We start from the raw sequence: 19,471 nt of genomic DNA, 5'->3' as shown, positions 1-19,471 counted from the left end.
AAATTTTTAAATAATTAGCCTTCCGGTTTTCTTTTGAATTAATCATTTGTCATTTGATACTGTATATTTTTTTTTAACAATTGTAAATTTAGTCGATTGCATGTTAATGCAAAAGGACAACTATAAACAATCCTGCACCCCCACAAAGGTCACAAAGATAATGAGATTAATGGAAGGATTTGCACATAAACCTATTTCACATTTGAGACACAGTACAGTATTTGGAAAGCAACTACATTTCCTTGTACATCCACTAATTTATCTAGGTTTACCTAAACACGAGAGTTTGTCCGCACAATAATCCATTTACCTCGAAAGCGAAAAGATGAAAAGGGACAAAATTTAGGCAGTGAGAATATGTATGTACCACTTGGGGTCGAAGTCAAAAGTGAGTATCCAGCTAGCTGACAGGTTTTAAAGGTCTTTATACATTTCTCATGAATGACAGAGACATTGTACAGAACAATTCTCTAGAGAGAGGAATGAAACAATACTATAGAGACAGGACAATGCCCCAGAGACTGACCATACACGTATGATTAGTACCGAAGACCCTTCTCCACCCAAGCTATGACCAGGGAGGGCCAAGTAATGGAGGCTGATGACTCAGCAGTATAGCCTCCCCTTAGCCTCGCCATCCCTTGCTTACAAGGATGGTGAGGTTGCAGACACCACTAGACACTATCAAGCTGGAGCGAGTCGCGAATCCCTGTCCAATAGATTACTAAGGAAGGACGTTACCCCACTAATTATCTGTAGTCATAACTACCTCGTCGAGTTTTAAGGGCCGTTTCAGCTTTGCCGAAGTCATAACTCCTATGAAATAGAGGACTGTTTGTATTTGTGTAAGAACAAACTTCTACAGTACTTTACTTAGATCAATAAAACTGCTGACATAGCAAATGTGGCGAGTGCTTGAAATCATGCAGAGTAAATACAAGCCAAAAATTATAAATCGGCAGCAATTTTAATTTATGGTGATGAAATTGAAAATGAAAAGTGAATCATATTAAAAACAACTAATTTATTGGTCACAGTCAAGAAAATTTCGTACATAAAATGTACGCGAAACATCGGAGTCTATTTGAACCAGTTTCATCAAACGATAAGAAACTAAAATTTGTCTACATTCGAACATCTTGTACAGTAAACTGTACACAAAAACGTACAGCTGAAACATTCACAAATGCATCTATGAAGTATATATATATAATTCTCTAGCACTCGGGTATACATGAAGTAACTTTCACACTTACAAATATATAAACATTCTTTTTTTTTTTTGTCTAAGCAGAGGACTGACAGTAACTCTTTGTATCCAGAATTTTCTTGCCACACATGGCACATATTCCCTTCTTGTACGCGCAGCCTTGACAGAAGTTCGATCCGGCTTGGTGGACCTTCGTCCTGCAGATCCTGCACTCGACAAACCTTGTCTGGAACGGGAAAGGTCAAAGCTGTTATAAAAAAAAAGTCCAGTCGACAAACCTTGTCTGGATCGGAAATCGCCAAAGCTGTTGTGTTATATATATAAAAAAAAAAAAAGTTGTCCTATCGACAAACTTTGTCTGGAACGGAGATAGCCAAAGCTGTTATCTTATATATAAAAAAAAAGTTAACTCGACAAACCATATTTGGAACGAAAATGGCCAAGAGCTGTTGTTACAAAAATGCAGTAGGCAAATCCTGTACTTTTAGAAAACAAAAAATTCAAAGTGTAACATGTAACACCATACAACTTCTTTCTCTAAAATGCTTCCCCTTATGAACCATGTCTAAAAAGTCTTTAATTACAATTACAATTTTCAGCAAGTTAATATGACAAATTCGAAGATAATTTGTATTTTTCCTAACCATACAAACCTTAGCTATTTACATTGGGTTTACCTTTTAGCGTAGCTGAAATGGCGAGCCATTAGAATTTAACGAGGGTGTATTACCCCCGCGCTAGTTAGCGGGGGGGTAGGGGAGTGGTAGCTAGCTACCCCTCCCCCCCTCACACACCGGTGAAGCTCACTTTCACTTAGAGGTAGGACTTGTCTTGGGGGACAGGGCTGGCGGGCAAATATGTGTAAATAGCTAAGGTTTGTATGGTTAGGAAAAATACAATTATCTTCGAATTTGTCATTTGTTCCGTAACCGAAATACAAACCGCGCTATTTACATTGGGTGACTTACCCCTTAGGAAGGATGGAAAGTCCCCAGCCATACTGGCTTTGGCTTTACCTGGGGACTCAGAATCCGAGTGAGTTGCACTCGAGAAAAGGAGTCCCTGCACCTCACAAGTTCCTTGCTCCGCAAGGAACCGTGTGGCCTACATAAGCTTGTGTGTGAAGGAAGAAGTGTGACCCATCCTAGGCAGTTGACCTGGAGTTCCAGAAGGAACTCTGGGTTAGGACGTTCCCAATACCACCTCATCAGGGTATGGGGGACGCGACAGTATTGACTCAATACTCGGAACACAAGGAAGCATGGTTTACCTGCAGAGGTTCGAGGTCAGCTACGCAGAGACCAGGATGCTGCTTCCCCATAGAGGGGATGATGAAGAAAGAAATAAGGGCCAGACATACTTCTTTCGTTCATGCAGACTAAAACCTGATAACAATGCCCTCAACCTTCTGCTACCTGTCCAAAAAGGAGCCTGAGGTTAGACCAGCTGTTGTGTAGCCACCACAGAGCGATAGAAAACGTATCAAGACTCCTGTGGGTCACGCCCTGCAGGAAGCGGGCTGCGAAGGTCATTAGACGCTTCCAGACTCCAGCTTGTAGCACCTGCGTCACAGAGCAGTATTACTCGAAGGCGAGGGACGTTGCGATGTATCCAACATCGTGTTGTAGGGCGACGTGACGGGGGAGGGTCTGGAGACCAGTCGAGATGAATGTCCTTGAGTCCGAGCTGAAGAGGTATACTGGTGACTCCCCCGTGTCCTCCTTGTGCTCCTAAATCGGCTGCAACTGAGGGCAAACTGCAGCTGTTCCCAAAGCTAACCCCTCGATTCCTTTACTGGCAAGAAGGAGAAGGTTTTGGGACATCAGATACAGAATGGAGGCTCAAAATCTTGAAGGAATTGGATCGAAGGGCCGGGACCCCAAGATTCTGAGTCCAGCCAACAACTCAGGAGCGAACCTGAATGTTGCCTTCCCCCCTTCCTTAGAAAGGGCGGAGTCGTACGAGACCAAGAAGATTGCTTACACACTGGCCGCGGCCAGAGTGAGCAGGAGACCCAAGACGGAATAGAATCAGAGGCCTGACATAAAGGGTCTTGAGAAGATCTCTTAAGGGACTAAAAAGTCCGAGCCATGCTCCAAGTTGGAGGTCTCACTCCGACTAGGGCAGGGACGTTCGTAGCTTCGCATTTGCGAGGAAAGATCCAGCGGGAAGGAAAAAGTTATTCCTTTAAGCCTGAAGGTCAGGGAAAGGCTGAGCGACAGGCTTCATTGCCGAGAGCGGAAAGGAGTTTCCTCCCGCCGAAAGGCAATAAGATCGTTATTGCTGGAGAAGAGGCCTCAAGGGAAGAGGTATATCTCCCACGGCACCAACCACCGAAGACTCTTCACTTCGCCTGGAAGACCCCTGCAGATGACTATCTCAGATGACGCGACCTCCGTCCCGCGACTGTAGCGGGTTGTCTCTGCTTGAGGAGGAGGCGTAGTGTCTCCAGGCATGAAGCCGAAGCGACGCCCCGGCTCGTGAAAGATGTTGCAGTGTGGTTGTTTGAGTAGTCTGTGCCGTGGGAGAAGCTCTCCCGGGAGTTCCGTCAGGGGAAGCAGAGGGTCCGGAAACCGTTCTGCGCAGTCCCAGTGGAGCTCTCCCATTGAAAGGTTGACAGACAACCTGGTCTTGTTGAGACCCATTCTCAACTGACACCAAGGAGGGAAGACGCAGGCGTCGAAATTGTCCCACCATCACCGGAATGCATCTTGCCAGAGTCTCGAGGTCTGAGACTGGGGAGAAGAACAGCGGAAGCTTGAGGTTCCAAGCTGTCGCGATCAGGTCCCCCAGACCAGGACTTGCTGGTTACTCAAGGCCAAAGACCCCCAGGTACTCTCTCTCTACGAGGCTCTGATCGGATAGTCGGAGAGAAAATTCCTCTGCCTGGAATGAGAGAGCCGATGGTGGTATTGAGAGTATCTCAATCATCTCGGTATCTGTACTGCAAGATGTGAAGGTGTGAAAATGCGTCCCCTGCTGGTTAGAACACGCCAGAATCATGAAGTCGACGCGCACGGAGCGACTCGGCAGGAGCTGTAGGATTTGTAGAGGGGCCAGACTACGGCCCCTAAACCTGCCTGAATGATGGAGAGGTATCCTTCAGGTCCTGACCATAGGCCTGGACCGGAACATGCCCCCCCCCCCCTTTTCTTTGACGAGTCCGAGAACAGCATAAAAAATGTGGGGAAAGGACGAGAATATCCACTCCCATCAAGAGGTTCCATAGGTCAACACCCATTGCAGGTCCAATCTTCCCGCTGGTCCCACAGGGGCCAGAAAGTCCGGTTAATCGTTGCCTGAAACCACCGGAACTTGGACCGCCCCACATGGAACTTATCCTGAGGCGACCGTTCGGAACTATAGACGGGTCAATGAGGAAAGGAGAACTAGGAAACGTTCCAAGGTAGGGCTGAAAGCTCTGCTTGACTGAGAACAGGTACTGCGACTCTCCTCAGCCTTGCCACAGTCAACTGAAGGGAAGGCTCGGAGGAGGTGGCAACAGAATCTGGCGTCCCCTGGTGGTCACCTATCCAAGTACCGACCAGAACCGACATTGCTTAACCTCGCTGGACGGACGAGAAGCGGTGTTTCCAACGTGGTAAGGCTGTTGACTCAATATCATGGCCAGATACTCCAGATGTTGAGGCAGAAGAAGAGAAGGCTCCTAGCAAAATACCATGAACCCCCACTCATGGTAAGCATCCGGAAGCTTGTCCCAGCGCTGAAGAAGGTCGAACCCGAGCCTACCGGAGTTGACCAGACCTCCAAAAAGCGAAGGAGGCGGAAGCCTGCACCTGAGCGGCCATGAGGAAAGCAGGGAGAGTTCTCTGGGGAAAAAAACCTGCGATGCCACGGTGGGATCGCCACACTGCATCTTAAGCAGGAATACCTGCAGTCTAGGCTGAATTCCACAAGCTTCCTGGAAGATGGATGGAATGGAAACTGAAAGTATCCGTCCTTCCGATCCAGGGTTTAAGGAGTCCTGTCACCTTGTTATCAGTCTGATCGATTCTGCTGTTCCACGCTGGACGAAGTTTGTTCGACAAACTTGATCAGGGCTGAGAGGTCGACTACGGAACTCCCGTCTCAGATACTTCCTTACAAGAAAGGATCGACTGAAGAAGCCGGGGGTGAAGCCGTCGATGATCCTATGGAAGACCTTCTTCTAAGGTATGGATCATTCTGCCCAAACGGGCAAACTCTTACTGACCCTATGGTATAGAGGTTCAGAGACACTAAATTCGCTGACAGAGACGGCAGGCGCGATATCCTTGGCTGATCACAGAGATCGTGCGGGAATGGGCAGCGGGAAGCTGTCATCCGGATGAGTAACCTTAGGCATCCTCCCAGTGTGAAACCTGCAAGGGGGGGGGTGCCAATCCTAGAGTTCGTGAACTCTGCCCCCCCCCCTTGGAGGAGTGAAAACGGAAGTCGACTTCCTCTGCACAGCCGCTGTCTATGTCTCTGTCCTTGGGCACAAACAAACTCTTCTCAAGGATGGAAGGGTGTCTGAGGTTGTCGACATCCACGGATGAGACACCCGAAAGGAAGCCCTCGGTCAGCGCGTCCAGATGGTCCAACATCGAGCTTGTCCGCAAGTTCGATACTTAACGACGAAACGCCAAGGTGCTTGAGCCCGAGAGGAGGAAAGTACCCATGACCTTCCTGTAGCTTCCTTGAACCAAACCTCGGGCCGTAACCGAGGAGGGAAAGGACCTGGTAAGCCCCTTACACGAGATGGAGAAGAGGAAGGGGTAAACAGTCACCCCTTGGCCGATGGAGAAATCTCGAACGGAAAGCCCCCCGCCAAAGTCCTTCCAGGGAATGACGGGGAAGGGCTAACCCAGGTTCTGGAGAGAGGAGTGTTGCTCAGACCTCCCTGAAGATTCTTCTTATTCTTGCATGTGCCATGCTCTGCGTTTACGGGGTGAGGCCGTGTTCTGGAAATACGCTCCAGAAGAACTCGCCAGCCTGTTCATGCTGCGAAAACCCCAATGGGAATCGTGGTCGCAATCGCCCTGGAGCTCGCGCGATGGTAAATCAATGATTTGCGCGTGGGCGAACGTGGGAGCGCCCATGCGCGGTCACGCAGGAACGCAAACGAAGGTGAGCGAAGGAGCGCAGAAGGAGGGCGAGCGTGGTAGGAAGGGCGAGAGCTGGAGGTCGGCGAGCGATAACCCATAGGCGAGCAATGGATACTGCAAGAATTAAGCCAACGTTTGTGCGAAGAAACACTGTAGGTTCGTGCGACGGAACCCCGTTGGTTCGCGCGACGGAACCCCGTCGGTTCGCGCGACGGAACACCGTAGGTTCACGCGACGGAACACCGTCGGTTCGCGCGACGGAACACCGTCCGTCTGCGCGACGGAACACCGTCCGTCTGCGCGACGGAAACCGTCCGTTCGCGCGATGGAATACCATTGGTTCGCGCGCGGGCGAACATTGGAGAGCATGTGCGTAGACGTGCGGTCGCGCGGGAACGTGGGCGTACGGACGCGCGGGAACGTGGGCGTGCAGTCGCGCGGGAACGTGGGCGTGTGGCCGCACAGGCACGTGGGCGCGCGGGTGAGCACAGGCGGTCGGGAGACCGATGGCGCGTCGGCAAGTGATGGTGCGTTGACGAGCAATGGCGCGTTCTGGCGAGGCGATAGCCCGTAGGAGAGTGACGGCAAGCGATGGCGCGTTAGCGAGCGGTGGTGCGTTAACAAAACGCTAGCGAGCAGATGAAGAATCGCGCGGGTGCGTAGGCGATTGCCAACGCGGGAGAGACTAGTGATGGTTAGCGCGCATCGCGCTAACAGAAGGCGCGCAGGTGCATCAGGAAGGTGAGCGCTGAAGCCAGCTGTTAATCAGGCGATCCTAGACGGTCAGAAAACCGTTGGTGCCCATTGGTGCGTGGCAAAGAAGGGCGCGCAGATGTGCGCTGGCAAATGAAGAAAGCTAGCGCACAGAAGGACAGAAGAAAAGGTGAGCGCTGGCGAGCAGGAGGAAGATCTACGGCAAGACTTAGCTACCGGAGATCGTGGTCCACAGCAGGCGAGCGCTAGATCGCTACTGATGGTGGTCAGGGGAACTGACACGCGTGGCAGATCGATGGCGATCGTTGACGCGTAGGAGATCGCTGGCGAGCAGGTGAACGTTGACGCGTGTAAGGTCGCTGGCGAGCTGATGATCGCTGACGAGCAGAAGGCAACGCATGGAAGCCTGCGCATAGAAGAAGAGTCCTTGACCCAGACCTGAACCGAAGTTCTAGATCGCGAGGGCGAACGTGGGTGCACAGGGCGCGTAACAGGAACCAACAGAAACAGCAGAGATGATCATCATGAGAGCGCTGACGAACAGGAGAGCGCTGGCGAACAGGAGAGCGCTAGCGATCAGGAAGCGCTGATGAGCAGGAGAGCGCCTGTGCGCTAACACTGAGCAGGAGCAGGAGAGAACACAGCAGAAGGGCGCGCAGGGGAACCCTGACACGCAAGGGAAGAACCCCCGTGGGAGGCAACCCTTTGCCCCGAAGGGATCGTTGTCCGTCGGGAGACAGATGTCCGTCGGAAGACCGTTGCCTGTCCGCCGGGAGACTGATGTCCGTCGGAAGACCGTTGCCCGTCGGAAGACGAAGTCAGACTGCTGTCCATCTGCACCAGGGGCGGAAGATCAAGAAGAAGGAGTTGTAGGCTGCAAACGGTGATTCAAAAAGGCGCCTCTTAGCACCCTTATAGGGAGATGAGAGGCCCTTACGACGAGGCGGACGGTGAGCCTTACGGCGAAGGAGGCCAACAGCAACAGCAGCAGAAGAATCCTCCGAAGAGGAATTTCTATGAGTGTACTCTCTCGCAAACGAAAGAGAAACACTTCGTAGAAGAGACTGGTCAGCCAGTGACCTAAAAGGAGCAATCCTCCGAAGAGGGGCTCCTGCAGTTGCCCAGCCCCTTGAGCGAAACTGCAGGTGTGACCGCTCAGCACCAAGAGCATAGTCGCACGAAAAAAAGGCAAGAGAAGAACCCCCCAAAAGGGAAAAAACTCAAGCCTGGACAGGAAAAACTTCCCTCGGAAGGAAAGTTACCCACCCAAGGAGGCAAGCCTCCTGAGAGTTCTAAAATGAACTGGAGAGCTGTCAATCGTCACGGGAGTACTTCCAGTAGAAGGAGACACGCCCCTGACGAAAATCCAAAGGGGAGGCAGCAACAGCCGAATCCCCAGGCCTCAACAAGACAGCTCACACCGTTGCCATATTACAGAAACGAACAAGATCGGTAACTGTAAAAAAATAAAACAAAAATCATTAGTACACATTCATTCCCCGGGAAGGCTCCGAAGAGGAATCCCGAGGGAAAGGAAACAAGAATTACACAACAGGCACGTGCCCTCACAACCATTTACACTCACGGAAGGAGAGCTGTAACCAAAACAGAATTATAACAATTATAATTATGAAACTATGTAATTATGTAATTAAAATTGAATGAACAATAAAGAAAGAACGAAAACCCCAAAAGGAATCGTTCTACAAGCTGAAAAATTAACAACTACAATTAGATTCATAAACTAATTGAGACAAAACGTACGGCGTAGCAACCCCCCCACACGGGAAGGAAGCTACAAGGGCGTAGTAACACGTAGTAAAAGTGTAAACGACCTCAAGAGAGAGAGAGAGAGAGAGAGAGAGAGAAAGACCGAAGTCAAACTCGATCGTAACCCATAAAATTACGCCGTGGTGGCCTACCTGCCGAGGACTCCACGGAGATATCGTACACTACACACACAACTCTGAAAAGGAAACTTACTGATTTCTATACTCAAATATATATACAAACATGAAAAAATGTTTACATATATATTGAGTAAAAGAAAAGTAAGTGATTAAGTAAAGACAAAACAAACAATGGCTGCCAAGCGAGGACAAAGACAGAGACGTCTGTCCCAGTCCAAGCCAAAAGTGAAAGTGAGCTTCACCGGTGTGTGAGGGGGGGAGGGGTAGCTAGCTACCACTCCCCTACCCCCCCGCTAACTAGCGCGGGGTAATACACCCTCATTGAATTCTAATGGCTCGCCATTTCAGCTACGCTAAAAGGTAAACCCAATGTAAATAGCGTGGTTTGTATTTTGGTTCCGGAACAAAATACAATTGATTTTCAGAAAATTTTAAAAAATCATTAGTAATGTATTTTATTTTTTCACTGACAATTTCCAAGTGTACACTAAATGCACTTGTCTGCATGTGTACAATATATATCTTTTATCACAATACTCCTTTATGAAACTTGAAGACAGGATAGATACATTTTAAAAAAATAACTATATAAACCAAATGTAAAAAAGGGAAAAGAAAATAAAAGAACAAGAATAAGGAAGAAAACTAGGAGATGCTGATATTTCAGAATGTATTTTTCTCATGGCAGACTTTTATTTGAAATATAGTGAATTCAATTATTGTAGTTAGAAGTCACTAATGCATAGATGAATTGGATTACCAATACACTTAATTACAAGCAAATTTTGAGTGTCCGCCAATGATTTTAACCTTCTGGAAAAATTCTAAAAGTTGTAGAGGCTGTAGAGTAACTGCAAAGTGATGGTGTAGCCACTAATTTTAGCCCTCTGGGAGCTTTGTAACGGCTGTGCAAAATCCAAAGCCCGCAACCTGAAGTCAACCATATGAATACCCTTTAGCAGAATGTGTTTAAAGATTTTTGATACTCACCGTATAAGGGTTGAAGCGATTTTTCTTACTGGTCAGGAGCTTGTTTTCGTTAATTTTCCGACCGCCTCCTTCCACTGTGTTGTTTGCTCCGGCTTTCCAGGTGTCTGGGGTGATAACCTGAAAGATTTTGGTTGTATAATTAACCCTTTTACCCCCAGGCTCTTTGGAAATTTCCAACCCTTAACCCCCAAGGGGTTATTTTTTCCCCAGCACATTTTGCAGTATATATTTTTTTAAATTGCTCTAACAGCCTTAATTTTTGTCATAGAGAGGTCAGGTTGGTCTCATTCTCTTGGAAAATGCCTGAATTTTCTCAAAAAAATTATTAAAAATATGAAAAAAAAAATTTTCATGGCATTTTTTTTGCAAGGACGTACCGATACGTCCATGGGGGTAAAGGGATGTGTTTTGTGAAACGTACCAGTACGTCCTTTGGGGGTAAAAGGGTTAAGTGGGAATATCTTGAAAATTCAGAAGGTTAAAATTGCAGCGATTATTTTTTGTGTCGAACAGGCTCAATAAGTCTCTCTTTATAGTTTATAATTGTCAGATCTATTTTAACTTTGTGACTGATTTTAAAATATTTTATATCAATTATTCATTACTTCTCATGTAGTTTATTATTTCCTTTCCTCACTGGGTTATTTTTCAGAGTTGGAGCCCTATGGCTTATAACATTCTGCTTTTCCAGCTAGGGTTATAGCTTGCCTAATAATAATAATAATAATAATAATAATAATAATAATAAATAAAGTACTGTATTATAACTAAATTTACAGCCAACTGACTTGCTACATAGAAATTTATACAGGCACCGTAGTTAAGCAAATACAGTACTGTATCTTAGAATTATTGATGTCTATAAAATCTACACAGTGCCCTCACTGTTGCAATAATCATACTTTGAAATTATTTTATAAAGTGCATTGCTTACAACGCGGGTACAGTACACAAAGTGTATTCAAAGATTTAAGAATGGGCATAGTTTCTTTTACAAATGACGTTACCAGATGTTATTGTGATACAGTTGGCTAAAGACAAATAAATCCTGCTGGAAATGAGAGCTTTGTAAGAGGTACGACAACACAGGAAGAAAAATATTTCCTCATTGATGATAACCACTAAATTCCTCAACTCTCAATTTCCGTTAAGGAGATCCAGTAATATACAAACACAAAAACACGGCGGAGCAAAAACCATTAAATTTATAGGAGTGTATGTATGATAGCGGCCACCTGTATGTAATATTATGGCTAAGAATACGGCAGTGTAAGGGGGGGGGTCGCAGGAGGGCGTCAGCCCCCCCGTTAGGTATGTAAGTAAGGACACGCCTTGTAAGTTAGGTTAGGGGGGAAAGTTTAGGGGTAGTTTGTAGCGCTACGGCCAAGCGTCCTAATTTGCTTATTATTGCTCCGACTGTTATCTTGTATAGAATAAAACGTTTGGAAATGGTCTACGGATCCTAAATATGTTGTGTAAGTGGGGGGGGTCTAGGGGGCGCAGCCCCCCTGGGTAAGGACATGGCTTTTAGCATAGGTTAGGTGGGTTTTTTAAGTTAGCTTCTCCCGCCGTACTCGTAGGTAAGGAAACTGTTGTGTAAGGGGGCCCCTAGGGCTTTTAGCATAGGTTAGGGTTTTTTTTTTTTAATTTAGCTTCTCCCGCCAAAATCGTTTTTAGAACGACGGCCACAGCTCAGAATAATCCCGTTTTCTACGGGATCTGGCCGTCACCCTACAAAGGCTCCAAGTTTAGGTTAGTTCCGTCCATAACTATAATTTTACCTCATTACCGATATGATACTATGGGGTTACGAGTCGACCTTAAGCGTGGTGACTCGCTTAGGGTCATGAGTTAACTCTAAGACACACTGAGCCTGAAATACACTTACACTGAGTTTTAATACACCCTAATTTAAAACATTCATAATTATAAATCACAATAGATGAGGTTTAAGGTACAAAATACACATCGTAGATATGGTGTCATTCACTGTTCCTCTCAATTAGTGGCTAATATATTAAATAACAGCTTCCTTACCTTTCCTAGCTTCTTCTGACACTTCTCACAAACCATCTTGTGTTCTAGAGATTATTTCCGGTTAAATAACGTTAAATATTCACGGTTAAATAACGTAAATTCTCTTCTGGACTCTTAGTTCGACGTAGATTTAACCTTTGTAAACAAACCTGTAAAATTTCTAAATCTCTAATGTATTTTGTTTATCTTAAATTTACTCTATTTAGCTTAGAATCATATATTAAAAAATCATGAAAATTCTAAAATTGTGATTAATATAATTCAATTTATTAAATCATAAAAGAATTAGATAAATAAACAATATTGATGATATATATTAGACTCGTAGTATTCAAGTTCTTCTTGAGTTTAATAAAATTCCCCAGATTATTTCATTTCATAACAATCTAATTATTTTTATTTAAACAATTTCCTTTATTTATAGTCTTAATTGTTGTCATATATGATTTATTATTATTATTTTCCTTATTGAATTTCTCATAAGTTGGTATTCTAGATTTTTTTCAAACGACTGTTATTGTATTAATCGTTCTGAATAAATAAGTCTTATTGACCGAGTCGAAGGTTAAGAATAAATACCATAAAAATTAATAAGAAAACAGAGGAGGTTCTATTCTTCTTATTTTTCTTATTAATTAAATAAATTAAGGCACTGATTGATAAAGGCTAAAATGCCATTAGGCTCACACATCTCTTATTTCCCCTTCAACTTATTTTATCTTGGTCTTCATAACATACGTATATGATATACAGTATTGTATAGATATGCAATTAGAAATAATTTTCCTTTTTTCACTACTATCTTGCAATATTATCGTAAGTTAAATTGTAATTTTGTATAGTGTACTCCTTTAACCCGAGAGGGTTCGCTAGAGTTAATAAAATTCTTTAATAAAATCCTTTGAATAGTGCAGCCATGGTAATATTCCAATCAATTAAGCAAAATGTAATTGAATATATTATCAAACGCTTTTCATAATCCCGTAGATACCCCCTTCTTAATTAACTAACAATTGAAAAACTGTATCAGAAAATTAGATAAATTTTCCATACATAAATTCAAGTACCTTGACCCGTTGATGGTTAATGCTTGGGGCAAGGAAGATGGAAAATGGAGAAAGGTGTATGGTTTCATATGTAATAGGAAATTAGCTTAAAAAATAAATGGCTCATTGCACAATGCAGTTTTCAGACCATCAATGACACATATATTTTCTTTTTTTTTAAAGAAAATAGAAGAAAGTGGCACAGGGTTGGAAATCAACATATTAGGAATAGCCTACTGTAGACCTAAGGGTCATTAAAACATCAAAGAAACTATAGGAGGAAAGGTTAAGATGGTATGGCCGTAGATTAAAAGAGAAGAGCATTCTGTAAAGAAAATTTGTGATAAATTGTGTTCTCTTGTCTTGGGTAGTGCCCTAGCCTCTGTACCATGGTCTTCCACTGTCTTGGGTTAGAGTTCTCTTGCTTGAGGGTACACTCGGGCACACTATTCTATCTCGTTTCTCTTTCTCTTGTTCTGTTAAAGTTTTCATAGTTTATATAGGATATATTTATTTAAATGTCATTGTTCTTAAAATATATTATTTTTCCTTTGTTTCCTTTCCTCACTGGGCTATTTTCCATGTTGGGGCCCCTGGGCTTATAGCATCCTGCTTTTCTAACTAGGGTTGTAGCTTAGCAAGTAATAATAATAATAATAATAATAATAATAATAATAATAATAATAATAATAATAATAATAATAATAATAATAATAATAATATTGACTACTATAACTCCATCTACCAAAATCTACCTAAAGTGCAACTCAAGAAATTACAAAACATAATAACAAGAGGTGCAAGACTGATAAAAGGTGTTCCACCCAGAGAAAAGATCACTCCTACACTAATTGATTTACATTTGCTGTATATTAAATGAGGAATTTAGTTTAAAATATATACAATAACCCACCAAGTTACCAGAACCAAAAATAATAATTTATATTAATCTATTTCTACTATGTCTATGATTTCGTCCTCAGTCGGGGATGGGGGGGGAGAAAGCGGGGGTTTTGGGCCATTGGGGAGACATTAAAATAATATTAATAAGCAAATTTGACCTTGAAATTGAATAATTAAAACCAATTAACCCTAACATTTAATTATTAAAATAAAAAATAATAATTTATATTAATCTATTTCTACTATCTCTATGATTTCATCCTGAGCCCAGGGGGGGGGGGGGGCTAGCGGGGGTTTGGGGCGATTGGGGGGACAGTGTTGATACGTCATAGAGTGACAGCAGACGTGATTCGACATCTTCCGTAAACGTATTCGTCCAAATAGACGGGAAAAGGAAAGTAAACAGACGTCACAGAGTGAGGAAAAATGACAGATAATCAGACAGGATAAAGAAGAAGAGGAAGAAAAGTCTGTCGATATAAATTAAGACGGAAATAATGGCGCTTTTTACCTTCGTGAAATTGTTCCTCGTCATTTGTCTTTCGAGAAAGGTGGCTATTTTACTTCCTTGTTGGGGGTTGGGGGGGGGGATTTGTTGATTATGGGCTATATATATATCTAATTATTGTTTACTTATTAAAGGCTCAATTTACAGGCCTGTTTGAAGCAATGTGGCTTGACAAGGTTACCTGCCCAGAGAGAGAGAGAGAGAGAGAGAGAGAGAGAGAGAGAGAGAGAGAGAGAGAGAGAGAGAGAGAGAGAGAGAGAATGTGTGTGTGTGTGTGTGTGTAACGTAGCCTAGGCTTACCTAACCTAACATAATTAAAACTAATTTCCATGGTATTTTAATTATAGACCCTATTTTAGGTTAGGCTACGTCGGTCTGAGTGTTGTTACGCTACCTGAATTTATTCGAGGTTGACGTAATTTTGAATATACCGGTGTACCTTCGGTAAATATATACCGTAATACCGTGTTGCCACTTGGCATTGTAATTAAAAAGACTATTATAGGTTAGGCTAGATCAGTCCGAGCTTTGTTACGCTGCGTGAAATTGGTCGAGTCCGTTGCCGTTATCTTGAATCTACCTGTGAACTTTCGGCGAAGATTTACTGTAATACAATATTGCCACTTGGCATTGTAATTATAGACCCTATTTTAGGTTAGGCTATATCAGTCTGAATATTATTACGCTACGTGAAATTAGTCGAGTCCGTTGCCGTTATCTTGAATCTACCTATGGACTTTCGACAAATATTTACCCTAACACAATATTGCCAGTCGTTACTGTTGTTGATTAAATTTCATTACTGAATTCTGATATCTTAAGTACATTTCCCTTTTAAAGTAATGGCCTGGTGTAAGCTAATCTGCAGCTGTTTTAGTCTATCATAAATTTCGTCCTAAACAATAAAATCTTTTGACGCAAAATGCTGTGCATTGTAAATTTGTTGAAGCGTTAATATATGGTAGAAAAATAAAGGCCTTCAATATGTACCATAGACAAATGAGGTACTGATATATTGTTGAGGATTTAGTAAAATTTAGCTGAACAATGTGCTTTACTATAAGCGTTTAGTATACTATTTCGTACGTATACAGTGGAACCTCTACACACGAACGTATCTACATCCGAATTTTCCAACATCCGAAGTAAAATTCGAGCAAATTTTTGACTCTACACCCGAATTTTATTTCGACACACGAAGTAAACATTGCGCCATTGAGCGTTGAGTGCTCAGTTCTCTATTCTTGTGTGTATCGTGTGGTTGTCCTCTGTTGGGTCTGTTATTAACAGTGCTTATTTTCTTCCTTTTCTCACATTTCCTTTTTGATTTTACCTATAATCATGGTGCCTAAGAAGCTAAGTTTCAGTACAGGAAGAAGGCAATTCTTTCATTAGAATTGAAGCAAGAAATTATAGAAAAACATGAGAGCAGTGTGCATGTGAGTGATACTGTATGGCTAAACAATATGGCCGGAATAGGCCTAATATCTCGAGGATCATCAAGCTGAAGGCAGCCATTAAAGCAAATAACCATCGAAGGGGATCACCATTATTACAAGACATCTTAGCAATACCCTGGAAGAGATAGAACGCCTTTTGTTGATAGGGATAAAGGACAAAGAGATTGTTGGCAACGATCATTTGTGAGAAGGGCCAGCGTGATGAACAGAAAGAAAGAAAAAAGTGAAGCAAAGAAAACCATGATAGCATTAACAAGCTCTTTTAAATAAGACTTCTCTCTTTTTCTGTTTCTCTCTAAACATAGCATTAACATGTTCTTTAAATAAAATCTCTCTCTCTCTCTCTCTCTCTCTCTCTCTCTCTCTCTCTCTCTCTCTCTCTCTCTCTCTCTCTCTCTCTCTCTCTCTCTTCTTCGCTGTTATAGTGTTAGATACGTCTATTATTTTTTTCCGAGAGAGAGAGAGAGAGAGAGAGAGAGAGATTAAACAAAAATGTGTTTAGAGTACATATGATTTTTAACAGCGTCAACGAGTTGAAAAACAATTAAATGTAACTAAGAAAGTAATAACAGCTAATCTGAATTCCTTTATTAACTAAAACAGGAATTGCTACGCAGTAAGAGAGACGGTCGGGGAGGAGGTAAAGATGGTGACTGCGATAACACACCGTAACTCGTCACTGAAAGTGATGAAAATAAAAAATCAAAAGAAAAAAAATGTAAAAAATATGAAATATAAAAATAAAATCAAAATAAATAAGCTAAGTTAGATTAAAATTTCCGTAGTGTAAGTTACGGTATGTTATCGGTCACCATCTCTACCTCCTCGCCGATCGTGTCTCCTCGTGCGTGTGTGTGTTTGCGCATACGCACACGAGTGTGTTTGTATCAATATTTGTTTTAGTTAATAAAGGAATTCAGATTCGCTGATATTGTTTTTTTAGTTACATCTAACTGTCTTTCAACTCGTTAACGCTGTTAAAAATCATATGTACACAACATATTTTTGTTTAATCTCTCATTTTTGTTTAATCTCTCTCTCTCTCTCTCTCTCTCTCTCTCTCTCTCTCTCTCAGAAAAAATTAATAGACGTCTCTAACACTAACAGTGAAGAAGAACAAGAGAGAGAGAGAGAGAGAGAGAGAGAGTATTTATTTAAAGAACATGTTAACACCATGTCTACCTTCTCGCCGATCGTCCGTCTCCGGCGTAGCAAATCCTACACCTGCGTTGGTCTGTCTCTAAGGTAAAGTGGCAATAAAACACATTTTTTATTTATTTCTTTATAATTATCTTTTTTACATGCTTCTTACATATTATGCAGTAATGTTATTGTTATGTGTAATTATGTGTAGCCATTTATTAAGGATTTATTATGGGTTTTTAGGCTGAGGAACGAATTAAATGAATTACCATGTATTCTTATGGGAAAATTCGTTTCTACATCCGAACATTTTCTACATCCGAAGTTGGTTCTGGAACGGATTAAATTCGTATGTAGAGGTACCACTGTATTATTAATTTGTTCCTATTTAGAATAAACCTGAGTAATTTATAAGTGGTTAATGTGAGCCAGAGATGGCCGATGAAAAATTATTATTATTATTGTTACTTGGTGAGCTACAACCCTAGCTGGAAAAGCACAATACTATAAGCCCAAGGGCTCCAACAGGGAAAATAGTCCAATGAGGAAAGGAAATAAGGAAATAAACTACAAGAGAAGTTTAAATACAATAGTAACATTGAAATAAATCTTTCATATATAAACTCTGTCATAGCAAGCAAAGTGTACCAGTTCAAACGTCATTGCATTGTGCTCTAAACAGCTCTGCAATTATCGAGGATCTGGCAACCTATATGGTAGCTACTCTCCGGCAGAGCATTGGCCACACCATTGTAACTCGTTCCGCTCTGCTGTTCAAACGTGTGTTGCCCGTTGAAGTTTTCTTTCCTTGTGTTATCTGGTTTTTCTATCATTCTGTTATGAGTGCTAAGCAAGTTTGTGTGATGAAGACTTGTCTTGGTGTGGATGGTCATCATTGTGGAACGTACATTGCCGTTTAGACTTCAATCCTCGTTCTTTGTGTCCGATGTGTAAGAAACATCGCCACACATTTGATTCTCCTTGTGTGTCTTGGGAGTGGTTGCCCTTCTGAATGAAGAATTTCCAGGTAGAAAGAAAGTGAAATCTAGATGGGATTGTTTTCCTTCGACGGCTTCCTCTTTGAAGGGGAGTGAAGCGTCTAAATCTCATTTGTTCCGTAACTGGAATACAAACCACGCTATTTATTGGGTATTACTTTCGGCGTAGCTGAAATGACGAGCGATTAAAGTTTAGCGAGGGTTAACTACCCACACCGCTAGTTAGCGGGGGTTAGGGGAGGGTATTAACCTACCGCTCCCACTCACACACCTGTGATTTAGCTCACTTTGCTTTTGGCTCGGATGGTGAACGAACGTTGTCGCTCTTCATCCCTCGCCTTTATTTGGACTGCCATTAATCTGTTTTTGCTTTTTCTTTTGCGTGTGTGTGTTTGTGAGTTGACTTCTGCAACCATGCGCACCTGCCCTGGACTCACCGGCCGGCCCTGTGGAACATTTATGTTGGCATTGGAGACAGATCCCCACACCTTTCATCCCACCTGCAGAGGTCAACGGTGTGATAGTGATAATAAGTGTAATGATTGTAGGGAGTGGTCTTACTCTGAGTGGGAGAGTTTTGGGTGACGGCGGAAGAAGAAGTCTAAGCGGGATATTTCTCCTTCGAAGGGAGGAAACCCCTAGGCCTCTTCTTCCGTCACCCGACCCTCCTCTGAAGCACCTACTTTTTCAGACCGTCGAGTAGTGGTGTAGACCAATTTAATGTCGGCCAACCACGGCCCTCGAGAGATGGTGTTGCTTCCCCTAGTGAAGTGGCCCCACCTCTCCCTCCAGGTGAGGCGTTGTCACTAACTCCTTTGTTGCAGGTTTGGTCGTCCTGGGGGCTCTCGGGTCCGCCCTCCAAGGACGCATTGGTGCAGATAATCCGCAAGGGTGCTATTGTGCAGCAGTTATCGTTGCCGTCAGAGTTAGATCCTATGGCCCTTGTCTACATTGTGGTGTCAGAGGTGTCACCTATGATCTCATCCGACTCCTCTGCCCCTCCAGACTCTCCATAGGTTGCTGCCGACGTAGTTTCCCCCATTCCTGAACATCCTTTGAAGGGGAAACTAAGTTCGTCTGTCTCTCCTGCGAGTGTTTCTTCCCCTCGGGGGAGTTCACTCAGAGAGACTCCTCTTTGGAGGAATGCTGCGGTGTACGGTCAGCTTGCTGATCCAACGGCCCCTAGAGGACGTCTTCGTCGGAAAGCTCGCCCTCCACTTCGCCTTAGAGGCCTCCCTTCACCATCGGTGAAAAGGCGCCTCTTCGGCTCTTCTGCTTTGTTGTTGCAACCTTCCCCTGCAGAGGAGCCTCCGATGCAGTTATCTTCTGGACCTCGACCATCACTGGACCTGCTACTAGTCTTCCGACTTTGGTCCTGGACCTCTCTGCAGATCGTTTGCGATCTCCATCGGTGGATGCTCGCCCTTCCAAAGGGCATATCCCAGTCCCTGTCCTGCCATCCATC

The 19,471-nt window shown here is 43.5% G+C and overlaps 2 protein-coding genes across 2 annotated transcripts in view; one reads left to right on the top strand and one right to left on the bottom strand.

Moving 5' to 3' along the window:
* Positions 1 to 1,009: 1,009 nt before the first annotated feature.
* On the bottom strand, positions 1,010 to 12,111 carry LOC137626572 (cysteine-rich PDZ-binding protein). Its single transcript, XM_068357605.1, has 3 exons — positions 11,949 to 12,111; positions 9,912 to 10,028; positions 1,010 to 1,436 (listed from the first exon to the last, which is right to left on the bottom strand). Exons 1-3 carry the CDS (start codon positions 11,982 to 11,984, stop codon positions 1,287 to 1,289), a joined length of 303 nt encoding a protein of 100 aa, XP_068213706.1. The 5' UTR covers positions 11,985 to 12,111; the 3' UTR covers positions 1,010 to 1,286.
* A 2,098-nt stretch (positions 12,112 to 14,209) lies between these two features.
* Positions 14,210 to 19,471, top strand: part of LOC137627086 (uncharacterized) — a 57,485-nt gene continuing 52,223 nt past the window's right edge. The window contains exon 1 of the mRNA XM_068358090.1: positions 14,210 to 14,448. Within this exon, the coding sequence (XP_068214191.1) occupies positions 14,395 to 14,448 (54 nt within the window). The 5' untranslated portion in view covers positions 14,210 to 14,394. The remainder of the gene's footprint in view (positions 14,449 to 19,471) is intronic.

Source organism: Palaemon carinicauda, chromosome 34, assembly GCF_036898095.1.
Source record: "Palaemon carinicauda isolate YSFRI2023 chromosome 34, ASM3689809v2, whole genome shotgun sequence".
Classification (NCBI taxonomy): Eukaryota; Metazoa; Arthropoda; class Malacostraca; order Decapoda; family Palaemonidae; genus Palaemon; species Palaemon carinicauda.
The sequence above is the reverse complement of the archived record's forward strand: the minus strand, read 5'-3'. Positions and strand labels throughout refer to the sequence as shown.